Raw genomic sequence first — 13,750 nt, forward strand, 5'->3', positions numbered from 1 at the left:
CTTTTCCATGACTTGCCCCATCACTTTTCACTCTGGCAGCACTGAATTCCTACCTCTGATTCCTTAGGCCAGTAAGCCTGCAGCTTTCCAGAAGTCCCACAGAGGAATATTTTTGACTGAATAAGCTTTACATTCACATACTCTTGACATGTCTCTCTTCTCTCACCTAAAGTCCAATGATTTTTTAAACTTACTTTTCCAAGTAAATTTAAGAAATAAATACTGGCAGATAATTAAACCAGTCATAAGAACACATTTAAAATAGAATTTAAGCCCAGAATAAAACAAAAATTCCAGATTGTAGCCTCTGATACCGTAACATGGTCTGGTCCTATATACCATTCCAACTTCATCTCTTACCATTCTTTGCCTCATTCATTATCTCTAGCCACCCTAGTCTTCTTACTGTTCCTCAGACACACCAGAGCAACTGCTGTTCCTATCACCTGGAATTCTCTTCCCTCAGATCATTGCGTGGTCACTCCTTCTGATATCCAGGTCTCTGATCATATATACTCTCCTCAGAGAGGTCTTTTCTGATTACCCTATCTAAAACAGCTCAACAAACCTCTCCCCCCACCTCAATTAACATCTTCTCCTACTTTGTCTTCTTCAAAGCACTAATCACTATCTCAAATTATCCATTCATTTTCTTGTTAATTGTCTGCCTCCCCCACCAAAAGGTAAGTGCCAGGACAGAATCTTTGTCTTAATCACCAATGTATCCTTAGTGAACACTTGTCTGGCACAGAGTATATGTTTGATAAATACTTATGAATAAATAAATTGAATAATGATATGGGAGGTACTAAGGTAAATATAACTTTTCCCCCCACTAAACTGGTCTAGCAACTAAATAAATTAAAAATATTTGTGCAAAAATCAAACAATATAATATAAACTATAAGTTCCTTATACATCATTTAAAATAAAGCCAGTATTTCCTTTTACTGTGAAGGGCAGTGAAACACTACACAGTAAATTATGAGATCATGTAAATCAGCAAATCAAGTATAAATACTCAATTGGTGGAAGAAAACTAAGTGAAGAGTAAAAAAAAAAGTGTTGACATGGCTGTCAAAACTGTTTAACATGTAGAAATGAAGTAGATTCATCGCAGTGAAATTTGGGGACAAATGGGCATGTAACTTCATTATGGTTTGAATTAAGGAGATAGGCTATTTCAAAGCTCAAAGGGTACTTATTGATGGGATTTAGCTTCAGGAGATTTATGTGATTCATTTTAAAACATAATGCTCTCTTAAAACAGGCCAGGTCCAGTGACTCATGCCTGTAATCCCAGCACTCTGGGAGACCGAGGTGGCAGGATTGCTTGAGGCCAGGAGTTTGAGACCAGTCTGGGCAATGTAGTGAGACCCCATCTTTACAAAAAATTTAAAAAACAAATTAGCTGGGTATGGTGGCACACACCTATAGTCCTAGCTACTCAGGAGACTGAGGTGGGAGGATCGTCTGAGCCCAGGAGTTTGAGGTTACAACGAGCTATGATTGCAGCACTACATTCCAGCCTGGGCGATAGAACATGACCCTGTCTCTAAAACAAGCAAACAAAAAACAGTCATCTCAAATTCAAGTCAAAATAGCAGTAACAATAATGAAAGTAATAATAATGCTATGTTTTTACACAATCATTGTTCAGGCTCACAACTCCTATTAATATTTTATTTTATTTTCCTTAAAGCAGACATAAAATTACATTTGGAAGAAAATAACTTCGATGTATTATTATTTAAACCTTCTAGGATAAAAATACATGCAAGTTCTTCTAATCATTCAGAACTAAGAAGACATATGAGGTGTAAAATTGATATTTATTTTTGTTATTCTCAATGGAAGATCAGAGTTATAGTATGCTTCTCAGAAACTATTGTAACAGTTTACTTCATGGTACAAAATTGCCATAGAAATTTTTCCTGGTGAATGGCAGACGGGGTAGCTAATATTTCCATGCTTATTTCTCAAATGTAGAATTCAAAAGAGAGGTGTTGACAGAAAAAATACCTAACACCTGCAATGGGAATACGTTAGAAATGTAGTACTTTTATTTTTCATGATGTTAATGATTCTAAACTAAATTAATCAAGCTAATTAATGTGTCGCAGTAAGCACTGATGCAAACAGATTTCATTAATAAGTTAATATAAGTATATGAAAACTCTATCTCTAAATTGATTCCCTTTGAAAAATTTCTGTAAGAACCATAGATTCATCAGAAATGCTCACAGGACAGATCTATACATATTACAAATGGACAAACTAATAAATAAATAACATAAAAAATAGTCAAGGGTAGATGTCCTGGCTTCACTACCAAATCATTTAGTAGTGTCAGGCTTGGCTGTGCTCACTGTTACTGTGTTACTGCTCCATACTTTCAAATTATTTAGAAGAGTAGGGACATTCTAACTAGCAAATGTCAAGTCCCGTAGGAGCGTTGCTTCTGAACTAAGCTTAAACAAATATTCAATGCTTAATTTTGATTAGGAAGTGTTGCTGATATTGTGGTTTTGCTTTGTAACCTGATTTCTACCAAAAGGATTAAAAGAAAAAAAAAGGTGAAAGTAGAGAATAGGGATGTTTGTGGGTAGGTATTATCTTCATTGTGTTGGCAAGCAAGCAAACTTTTGCCTTAGAGCTAAACAAATTATGCTGATACTCAACTGTCAAATTATCTTGAAGTGAAAGATTTACAATAGCAAAGAGATAATTATGTGAGTAAAGATTTGAAAATCTATAGCACATCAGAGCATTTGATGTTGAGTTTTTAACATGTTTCTTCTTTCACCTGTACAGCTATATAAGACAAATCACTCTGTTCACTCTTGATATCCCAGTCTGTATCTGTTTCTGAATCACTGGAGTAAATGTCAAAGAGAGAGGAAGTTCTAGACCACAATTCCTCTGTCTGAGTAGTTGCATTACACAGTCTTTTTCCAAACGCTTTCACTTTGGCTTGAATACCTGAAAGAGAATAAGCATAAGTACCTATGAGTTAGACTTTGCTTTTCATATATCTTTAATATACAAAAGATCAATTCAATTGCTTAATCCATTGAAGAGTCAAAACATACCCACACTACGGTGACGGGGCCTTTTCAAAGAAATTTGTGTACTTTTATGCACTGGGCCTTCTTCACAGTGAGTAGGTACTGAAGTGACAGTATTAGATGGATTATCAGCATGGGGTTGGGTTTGCACAAGTTCATTTTCACACGTAATCTAAAAACACAAATCAGAGGAGAAACATATTAAAGTGTACCTTATAGGGTTTTATCTTTCAAAAGTTACAAGTAGTAAGACAGTATAGCTGAAAATTTTCAGTCACATATTGGTAAGGCTGATATTTGAACCTAGGCAAGGTGAATCTATAGTCCAACCTTTTATGAATTCTGCCATATTGTCTTTTTTCCACTTATAAATCATGAATTCTGGTCAGCCAGAATGCATAAGCTATTTGCTTACAACTAATTTTTTTTTTCTTAAATCAAAAGCTAGAAGAGATAATACTTTTTTTTTTGAGATGGAGCTTTGCTCTTGTTGCCCAAGCTGCAGTGCAATGGTACGATCTCGGCTCACTGCAATCTCCGCCTGCCGGGTTCAAGTGATTCTCCTGCCTCAGCTTCCCAAGTAGCTGGGATTACAGGCAGGTGCCACCACACCCAGCTAATTTTTTTGTATTTTTAGTAGAAACAGGGTTTCACCATGTTAGCCAGGCTGGTCTTGAACTCCTAACCTCAGGTGATCTGCCCGCCTCAGCCTCCCAAAGTGTTGGGATTACAGGCGTGAGGCACCTCACCCAACCAAGATGATACTATCAGTATTAACTTATTTGATATCTTAGCAGTCATATTATTCTAGAAAACCTAATCATTTGTTCTTTATACTTTATAGAAGTCTCCTTTAATAAGATAAGTGACTTTTAATACTTTCCTGAGAAAAACTACATTGTGAAATGGAATTTTTTTTTTTTTTTGAGACAGGGGTCTCCCTCTGTCACCCAGACCGGAGTGCCGAAGCATGATCTTGGCTCACTGCAACTGCAACATCCACCTCCTGGGTTCAAGCAATTGTCGTGCCTCAGCCTCCCAAGTAGCTGGGATTACAGGTGCCTGCCACCATGCCTGGCTAATTTTTTGTATTTTTAGTAGAGACAATGTTTCACCATGGTAACCAGGCTGGTCTCAAACTCCTGGCCTCAAGTGATCCGCCTGCCTCAGCCTCCCAAAGTGCTGGGATTACAGGCGTGTGCTATTGTGCCAGGCGGTGAAATTTGATTTGTAGGGGAACTAATATGGGTGAGAGGTAGAAAGAAGGAGGGTTTTGATATGTAAAAGGTAATATAAGACAGGGTACCTAGAGATTATGTGGAAGACGGTAAGAAAAGATATCTGGAAAAGTTAAGAGAGCCTGGGAGGAGAGAAAGTAAGTGATAGAGAAATGAAAACAAAATTACAGTGTTTAGCAGTAGTGGCAGCTGCCTTCAAACCACTGAAAAAATATTTTAGTAGGTGTCTTTGGTGGCTGTATCATAGGCTATTGATACCCAAGTTAAAGAAACTTTGTGGCCACACACAGTAGCTCACGCCTCCCAGCACTTCGGGAGGCTGAGGCAGGAAGATCACTTGAGGTCAGGAGTTCGAGATCAGCCTAGCCAACATCGTGAAACCCCACCTCTACTAAAATACAAAAATTAGCTGGCATGGTGGTACATCAGCTATTCGGGAGGCTGAGGCACAATAATTGCTTGAAGCCGGGAGGCAGAGGTTGCAGTGAGCCAAGATCACACCACTGCACTCCAGCCTGGGCGACAGAGTGAGGCTCTGTTTCAAACACACACATATATACACACAGAAAAAAAAAAAAGAAAGAAACTTTGTAAAGAAATTCTTGTGAAGAGTCCCTTTGTAACACAAATCTTATTTAAAGGGTTTATCTCCACATTTATTAAATCATGACCAATTTTCACTAGCTATATCTACTTCTAAGCCAAGCATTGTCAAAGTCCAGAATAAACACATATTTCTTTACAAAAAGGTGTATTCTGGATAAAATAGAGTTTTAGAAATTTAATCAGGGTTAAAAAAATAACTTTTATTCCCTTTATAACAATAATACATTTTTTACTGCAAAAATTTGCACCATACAGAGAAGCAAAAAGAAGCTAAAAATTAGTCATAATCTCACAATCCATAGCTAAAACTTTATATTTTGATGTTGTCTTTTTATGTGTATTTTTAAAAACTGAGATAATATAATGCTTTATAACCTATTTTTCCCACTTATTTTATATATAATCTGTTATTAAATATTCTAAATCATAATTTTTATTGCCACATAGGAATGTATTCTACAGATATACAATTTATTAAAACAATCCATATTACTAGGAATATTTGAACATAAATCTCTTGTGTAGATATCCGATTGCTTCTTCAGATTAAAAGCTTAGAGGCAGAATTTCCAGGCACGTATTAATCCACTAGAACATGAGTCAAAAGAAAATATCTAGAACAAGGCAGAAAGAGACAAAAGGAAAATAGAAAATACAGAAAATGTCATAACAGACATAGGGGATAAGATTTAAAAGTATAACATAAAATGGGGCAGACGCAATATTTGAACAAATAACAGCTGAGAGTTTATCAAAATGGATAGAAGGCATTAAGACATGCCTTTACAAAAGTACTATAAACCCTTTCTATTTATCAAAATAAAAACAACAGAAACCAAACCTATGCACACTACAGTAAAACTGGAAAATGAAGAGAAAAACTTAATAGCAGCCAGAGGAAAAAAGATACATTCTCTTCAGTGGGGTAACCATAGGACAGAATAATGCCTAAACTTTTAAGGACACAGAAAGATTGAAAGTAGAAGGATGGAAACAGATGTACTATGCAAACACTAAGTTAAAGAAAGCTGGTGTTGCTATATTAGCACTACATACCTAATAACATAGCTTCAAAATATATACATACCTAGTAACATTGCTAATAACCTAATAACATAGCTTCAAGATATATACCACCAAATAGGTAGAATTTGAAGATTAATATGTAAATTCAAAATCGCAGTGGAAGATTGCAACATCACTTTCTTAGTAATTAATTAAGATAAAAATTCCAAAAGGATATAGGAAATTTAAACATGATTAATAGACATCAGTGGAACACTATCCAAGTGCAGTACGCACATTCATCTCAAGTACATATGGAACATTTAAAAAACTATTTTGAGTATGTTACAAGTTTCAACAAATTTCAAAAGATTAAGTCCATATATTGTATTTTCTCTGGCAGTAGTGTAATTGACCTAGAAATCTATTGCAAAAATTTAACTAAAAAATGCCCAGAGATACGGGAATTAAAAAATATACTTCTAATTAACCCACGAATAAAAGATAAAATCACAATGGAAATTAGATATTTTATACTAAATAATAAAAATACTGCATACCTAAAACTTGTAAGATTCAGTAAAGCCATGTTAGGTGGGGACTTATAATCTTTAATGCATATATTAGGATAGAAAAATTAATTGGGCTTAATTTAGGTTAGAATTATTAATATCATGCAAAAGGTATTCCACAAAATATCTCTAACATAGCCCCCTCTCAGGACCCGATTTTCCTCTATCAACACCACTTTACTGAATTCTACATTTGTGAAATAAGCTTGTGAAACTTAGCTGCACCATTTAACATTCACCATAAAAATTCTGAAAATCAATGATATAATTTAACTTCTTAAGAAGTTAAAGACAGAGCAGTGGACAAAATTTTAAAAAGCAGAGGAAGGGAATAATGAATAAGTGAAATAAATGAAAAAAAATTCTAGAGAGATCAACAAGGCAAAGTTTGTTCTTTGGAAAGACTAATAAAAATCGATAAACAGGTGGGGTGCGGTGGCTCACGCCTGTAATCCCAGCACTTTGGGAGGCTAAGGCAGGTGGGTCACGAGGTCAGGAGTTCAAGACCAGCCTGGCCAAGATGGTGAAACCCCATCACTACTAAAAATACAAAAATTAGCTGGGTGCGGTGGCAGGCACCTGTAATCCCAGCTACTCGGGAGGCTGAGACAGGAGAATCGCTTGAACCCGGGTGGCAGAGGTTGTAGTGAGCTGAGATTGCGCCACTGCACTCCAGCCTGTGTGACAGAGTGAGCCTCTGTCTAAAAAAGAAAAAAAAAAATCGATAAACCATCTGGTGAAGCTGATCGAGAAAAAATGAAAAAGCAAAAATTACCTCAGCTCAAACAGAATTTTTTTCAAATACAAGATTATCATGAAGGTTTTGTGTCAATACATTTAAAAATTTAGATGGAACAGACAAATTAAAAAATACTATTAATCAAAATGGATAAACAAAATACTATTTATCAAAATGGATAAACAAAAGAACTCTGAATAACCTTATAACAAAGAAATTGAATCCATCATAAAAAACCTTTCCAAAAGGAAAACTCCTGTCTTATCAATGAGTTCTACCAAATATTAATACCAAATTTATTAATGGATATATGCCATTTTATATAAACATTTCCAGAGAATGAAAAAAGAAGGAACAATTCCAAATCTGTTGGCATAATCTTCATACCAAACCTGAGAAAGGCATTCCAAGAAAGAAAAAAACTGTAGACCAGTTTCACTCGTGCACACAGATACAAAAATCCTAAATATTTTATTTTAGCTAATATTTTATTAAGCAATATGAGAAAGGAATAAAGCACTTTGACCAAATTGAGTTTATTTTAGCCATGCAAGTTTGATTCTATATTTTAAAACCAATCAATATAATTTACTATATTAACATAATAAAAATGTTGTCCTTAATAGATTCAGAACAACCATTTGATAAAATTCACCATTATTTATAATCTAAACTAGAAATAAAGGGGAACATTTCTTTTTATTACAAAGAGAGCTATAAAAAACTATAGTAAAAATCATAATCAAATGGGGAAATATTAAAGGCTTTCCCTCTGAAATTAGGAATGAGAAAAGGATTCCCCTCACCTCTTCTGTTCCCACACTGTACTGGACATTCAAGCCAGTGCAACAGGAAGAATACGAAATAAAAACACGAATATCAAACGCTTTTCTCAGATGATATTTTTGTACATGTATAAAATTCAAGAGAATTTATAAACTATTGAAATTAATAAGTGAGTTTAACAAGGTTTTTGGATACAAGTTCAACAAAAATTAATTTATCAATATGCACTTATAGATTATAAAATTTAAAATACCATTTATAGTAGCAAAATCAAATAGCTGTGAATAAATCTAATGAAAGATATGTAAGACCTCTACAACAAATGCCATAAAACACTTCTAAGAAAAATTTAAAAACCCAAATAAATGGAGATATATGTTCATGGATTAGAAGAGTCAATATTGTCAATATGCCATTTATTCCCATATTCATTTATGAATTCCATGGAGTCATAATCAAAATCCTAGTGAGTAACTTGTGAAAATTGACAAATCAATTCTGAAATGTATCTAGAAATCTAAAGAGCCCAACATAGTCAAAATATCCACAAACATGAACAAGGTAAGAGGTATTAATCAATTGAATATTAATTCTTAATAAAGCTATATAAGACACTGTGATACTTTTGCTTAGGCAAACAGATAAGTGAAACAGAATAAAGTATGTGGAAACAGACCTATGCATATAAAGGGCACTTGATTTATGACAAACTTGACATTGCAAGGCCAAGAAGAAATGCTAGTAGTTTCAATAAAAGATGTTGAGTCAAATGGGTATCAATGTTGGGGAAAATGAAACTTAAATCCTACCTCACACCAAACACAAAAATCGATTCTGAATTAGATCTAAATATAAAAAGTAAAAACAACAAAGTTTATTACAAACAGCATAGTAAAATGTTTTAAGTATTAAGAATAAGGAAAATTATTGGCAATTTGGACTACATCAGAATTAAGAACTTCAGTACATCAAAAGACATTATTAAGAACCAAGAGGCAACCCATAGTGGGAGAAGATAAAAACATTTAACTGAAAAAGGACTTCCAGGCAGAATCTATTAAAAATTCTAAATCAACAAGAAAAGACAGACAATCCAACAGAAAAATGGGCTAGATTTAAAAGGGCATGTCACTGAAGGCTACCTAAATATCCAATTAATATTTGAAAAGGTGTTTCCTTACTAATTTCATCAGTAATCGGGGGATGAAAAGCAAAAACATTACTACGCACTCTGCAAATGGACTCAGATGTGAAAGACTAGAAATCCCACGTATAGGCAAGAATGTGGAACAATGGAAACTATCATACTTGTGGTAGAAGTGTAAATTGGTACAAGTATTTTAGAAAACTATTTGGTATTATCTACTGAAGTTTAATGTAATACTATGACCCAGCAATTCTAGGTATATATCCTCAGAAATGTGTGCACACGTGGACCAAAACACATATACAAGAGTTTATGGTAGTATTACTTATGATAGCCCCAATGGGTAACAACCCAAATGTTCAACAATAGACAGACAAATTTTGGTATATTCATACAATGGAATACTACATAATAATGAAAATGAACTACTGTTATATGCAACAATATGGATGAATCTCAAAAATGTAATGTTGAACAAAAGAAGCCAGACACAGAAAATGGCTACAGTATGATTTGATTTATATGAAATCCCCCCCCCCCAAAAAAAAGCAAACTTGGTTACCTTTGAGGAGAGGGGAGGGGCTGGATATGGGGTGATATAGGGACTCCTGGGGTGCTAGCAATGTTCTGTTTCTTTGACTTGGGTTGTGGTTACACATGTTCAGTTTATGATAATTTAATGACTTGTCCACTTAAGATTTGTTCACTTTTCTGTGTATTTGCTATAGTTCAAGTCAACAATTTAAAAAATTCAGTTGGGTTTTTTAAAAAAGAATACAAAATTAACAGTTAAGGGAAAACAATAAATAAGCCCCTTTCTTTCCTTGGAAGTGGTGTCTTATCTTTTCGGAAGCCCCCTAAAGATATGTAACACTCATATTTATATTGATCTATATATAGCACCAAGCACCCAGAACAGTGTCTACAATAGCTCTTCAATAAATGTTGCAGAATCACTGGAAATCTGATTTTTAGACAGTTAGTCCTGGGATTGGGAAGAAAAACATTGGGTGGGGGAAGAAGTCAGATAGACAAGCCAATTTTTTAGCGATGTGGTTAGGGTTCTTTATCCAGACCAGGCTAAACATTTATTGCTATCAACTCAAAATCTTTTTAACCTTATATACTTTTAAAGTGACTATTTTAGAACTCACACATAGTTTTCTAGTAATTCAGCAAGTATATTAATGTACTATGGATTGTTATAAATTTTGGCTGGTTATACTTACTAAATGGAAAACAGATTTATTATGTATGCTGGATCTGTTTCCCAATGGTTAGTTTTTATGGGTTATAAAGACTTTGGTTGTTTGACTAGCTTGGCTTTTCTTCTCCCAATTTTTGATTAGGTTGTGTAATTATGAAGAAGAAAAATGGTGTAGGGGGATGTGTGTGGCACATGTTTAGTATTTATCTCTCTTGCTACACACATATATATGTATGTGGATGTATATGTTTGGGCAAAGTTTGTATAGGTGGTGATGGTGGACAGATGGTTCAAGGAAAGGACAGCTATCTTGACAGGTATACAGCTTGGTGAGGAGGGAAACTGGCAGATAATTGAAAATTCAATTATAATGCAAAAATTTGTTCTTATAGTCATGTAATCATTCCATAAATATTTATTGAATTACTTAAATTTGTAAAATATTGTTTTAGGCACTGCAATACAATGGCAAAGAAATCAGACATGATCCTAGCTCTCATGGAGCTTACATTCTAATATGAGAAACAAATATTAAGCAAACTACACAATTATTTCATGGCAATTATGGTAAGTGCTACTGAAGTATCTGTGCTATTGAATCACATGGAGTACACAAAGAATGAGAGTACATAACTAAGGGATCAAGGGGAAAGATGTTTAGCTGATTTTTAAGGGAAAAAGACTTAATTGGCAATGATGGGAGTGGGAGGGGCATAGTTCCAGGATATTATAATACATGCAACAACTGAGCAAAGTCTTGTTGGTAGGAAGTAATATAGTATAGTATGTCCAAGAACTGAAAGGTCAGCATGATGGTACACAGTGAGCAACAGGGACAGTGGCCTTGGTTAGGGCTAGTGTGGTATGCAGGGGGAAAAAACATGCAGGGCCATGTAAATTGGGTTAATAATTTTGCTCTTTATCTTAATAATTGCAAGATGCCATTAAAGGGTCTTAAATACCCACCCCAATGTAGGAAGCAGGTTAGTACTGCAGAAAGAGTGTTGGTCTGGCAACCGGACCTAAGTAAGGATTACAGACCCCTGAGGAAATTACTAACCTCTTGCTATAATTTAATCTGTGTAATGGTGGTAAGGCTGAAGTTTATCACAAGGAAGGCTGGAAAGTTTTCTTTAAAATGGTACGTGGGGAAGAAGGTAGTAGTAACCAGATGCAAAATGAGTGCAAACAATGTTTAGAAGGAACAGAAAAGTAGGCAGAAGAGAGCAAGATGGGGAAAGTCAGCTCACTAGGGATACTGAACTTAAAGGCAGCTGGAGCTAGTTATCAGTCATAAAGGAAGCTTGGGGTGGGAAGGGATTTATTAGCAAGCTCCATCATCTTCATCTGTAGCTCCACATCTCCTTCGCCCCATCATTTGTGATACAAATAAGGGACTTTCCTCAAGCTTATGTAATGTTATGCAAACACAGTTTCAAGCACTCCAATCCTGGAGATTTGCTCAAATTAAACCCTTTCTATTTAAAAACTCTGGAGCAGCGAGTGAAAGCAACTCACTACTCTGCAGGACAAGACTGTGTGTGTGTGTGTGTGTGTGTGTGTGTGTGTGTGTGTGTGTTTTGGGGGAGGAGCAGTTAGAAGGAATTAACTGGGTCACTTAATTCCAAAGTGTTAATGATAAGTGGGACCTTGGAGATCACCTCTAAAGCACACCCCTAACTTTGCAGATTAGAAAACAGGAACTTTCGAGATGAGGTGCCTTTCCCAAGGTGACACTAAGTGGAGGAGCCCAGCCAGAGTCCAGGGGTCCTTACACAACCTTCGGTGGTCTCTCTTTACCTGTGAAGCCGCAGCCTGCTTCCCAGCTCGGGGGCGTGTACAGGAGACTGGACCTGGGGCAGCCTCAGAATGCCTGGCTGCCTGGAGCTCTCCTCTCGTGTCCAGGCGGCCTGCTTGGTCTCCCTCCTCTCCCCACTTAGGTGCCGGGGCGGGCACCCGGTGCAGGGTGGGCACGGCGCCTGCCACCAGCCTCAGGCGCTGGGAGAAGCGCAGGTTCTTCTGGATAACCGAAGAGACATCAAAACAGGCTGGGGCAAAGTGGTCAGAGCAGATGACCGAGCGGTCATTGCCTCCGTACCAGTCGGCGCGGCAGCCCCGCACGAAGCGGTCCCAGAGCAGCCGCACGGCCCGGTCCTTGGGAAAGCGGAACAGCGACTTCCCAGACTTGGTGGTGTTGCCGCAGTGGGCGGCCACACAACGGGCCGGCATGGCGGCCGTCTTCGGTGCGCGGGAGCCGGGCTCCCTGGACCTTCGCCCTTGGGCACGCTCCTCGCAGCGGCCTCGGCGAGGCAAGTCCTCCCCTCCTCACCTGTCCACTCCGGGTCGGGATTGTTTCCTTCCCTACCTCTGGTCACCGGAAGTGGCGATCTGGGGCCCCCAATGGGAGGGCTCTTTGATATCTTCCTCCTCCTCCTCCCTGCGCTGCTCCCCAGGAGCCAGTGGACACACGCAGAGGGATACAAATTTCGCGCGGGCAGCGCTGAGGTGGGCCGTAAAGAAGAACGGACCGGAAGTGGTGGTGGTTATAGCAACCAGTGTGGCCAGCCTCTTCCCCAGCTTATCCTCCTCCCAATACTCCCGCTCTGTTTTTATGAGGCTGGGAAAATAGAACGAGGAAGTGGTGACGCACTGGGCTCTCACGAATACAACTAGAAGCTGCAACGACTGTGTGGCTCTATCGATTCGGGAGAGGTCCAGGCCGGAAATGGTCGTTTCCATGGTAACCCTGAGCAGGTTGCCTGGGAGATGACCTCTTTCGGGTCTCTTTGAATCTCCGCTGTAGCGTCACCTGGAAGGCAGATCTAACAGAGAACCTGGACTGTCTCCTATCATGATTCCCGGGAAATATCGCTCTGTTTCTGGCCGGGCTGCGAACAACGTAAGTTGGGCCTTCTACTTTCTCTTTCTTCCCACTGGTACTCTTTCTGACTGGCGTCTTTGTCCTAGGAGATGGGCTGTATTATTAGGACCGGCACCGCTGGGTCTACTCAAGCTATTGTCTGACCAGGGTTTGAGGTTCGTGGGCTGGACCAAGGCACAATTTAATATTGTATGATGGGTACTCAAAGTCTTGTCCAGGATCTGGGCTCCCCAGAAGGTGGAGCTGGTCTGCTGTGAAAGGCTTGGGTTTATTTAAATTCCTTTGGCCAGTCAATTCCTTTTTCTTTTCTTTTCCTTTTAACTGTGAAGAGAATTTATCATTAGGGACTCCCACCTCCTTCACCTGTCTCATTGAGATGTTTATTTAGACCTGAATGGCAAATGTCGAAAGCCTGAGGTACTAACTAGAGGGTTAAATTGCTGCCGACATTTTGGAAAATAAATCAGTGAAACCTTTTAATTCTTAGATGTGATTTTATTC

The 13,750-nt window shown here is 37.6% G+C and overlaps 2 protein-coding genes across 10 annotated transcripts in view; one reads left to right on the top strand and one right to left on the bottom strand.

The window, feature by feature from the left end:
• Positions 1–1,667: 1,667 nt before the first annotated feature.
• Positions 1,668–12,670, bottom strand: THAP10 (THAP domain containing 10). Its single transcript, XM_523207.7, has 3 exons — positions 12,169–12,670; positions 3,093–3,240; positions 1,668–2,982 (listed from the first exon to the last, which is right to left on the bottom strand). Exons 1-3 carry the CDS (start codon positions 12,595–12,597, stop codon positions 2,786–2,788), a joined length of 774 nt encoding a protein of 257 aa, XP_523207.1. The 5' UTR covers positions 12,598–12,670; the 3' UTR covers positions 1,668–2,785.
• A 418-nt stretch (positions 12,671–13,088) lies between these two features.
• The window catches only part of LRRC49 (leucine rich repeat containing 49), a 159,450-nt gene continuing 158,788 nt past the window's right edge, over positions 13,089–13,750 (top strand). For 5 of the 9 annotated variants that reach the window (XM_009429033.5, XM_016927078.4, XM_063794015.1 and 2 more), the window contains exon 1: positions 13,089–13,267. In XM_009429033.5, the coding sequence (XP_009427308.1) occupies positions 13,220–13,267 (48 nt within the window). In that variant the 5' untranslated portion in view covers positions 13,089–13,219. The remainder of the gene's footprint in view (positions 13,268–13,750) is intronic. The other 4 variants (XM_054666806.2, NM_001246364.1, XM_063794017.1 and 1 more) reach the window with 4 other exon arrangements.

This window comes from Pan troglodytes, chromosome 16 (assembly GCF_028858775.2).
Source record: "Pan troglodytes isolate AG18354 chromosome 16, NHGRI_mPanTro3-v2.0_pri, whole genome shotgun sequence".
NCBI lineage: Eukaryota > Metazoa > Chordata > Mammalia > Primates > Hominidae > Pan > Pan troglodytes.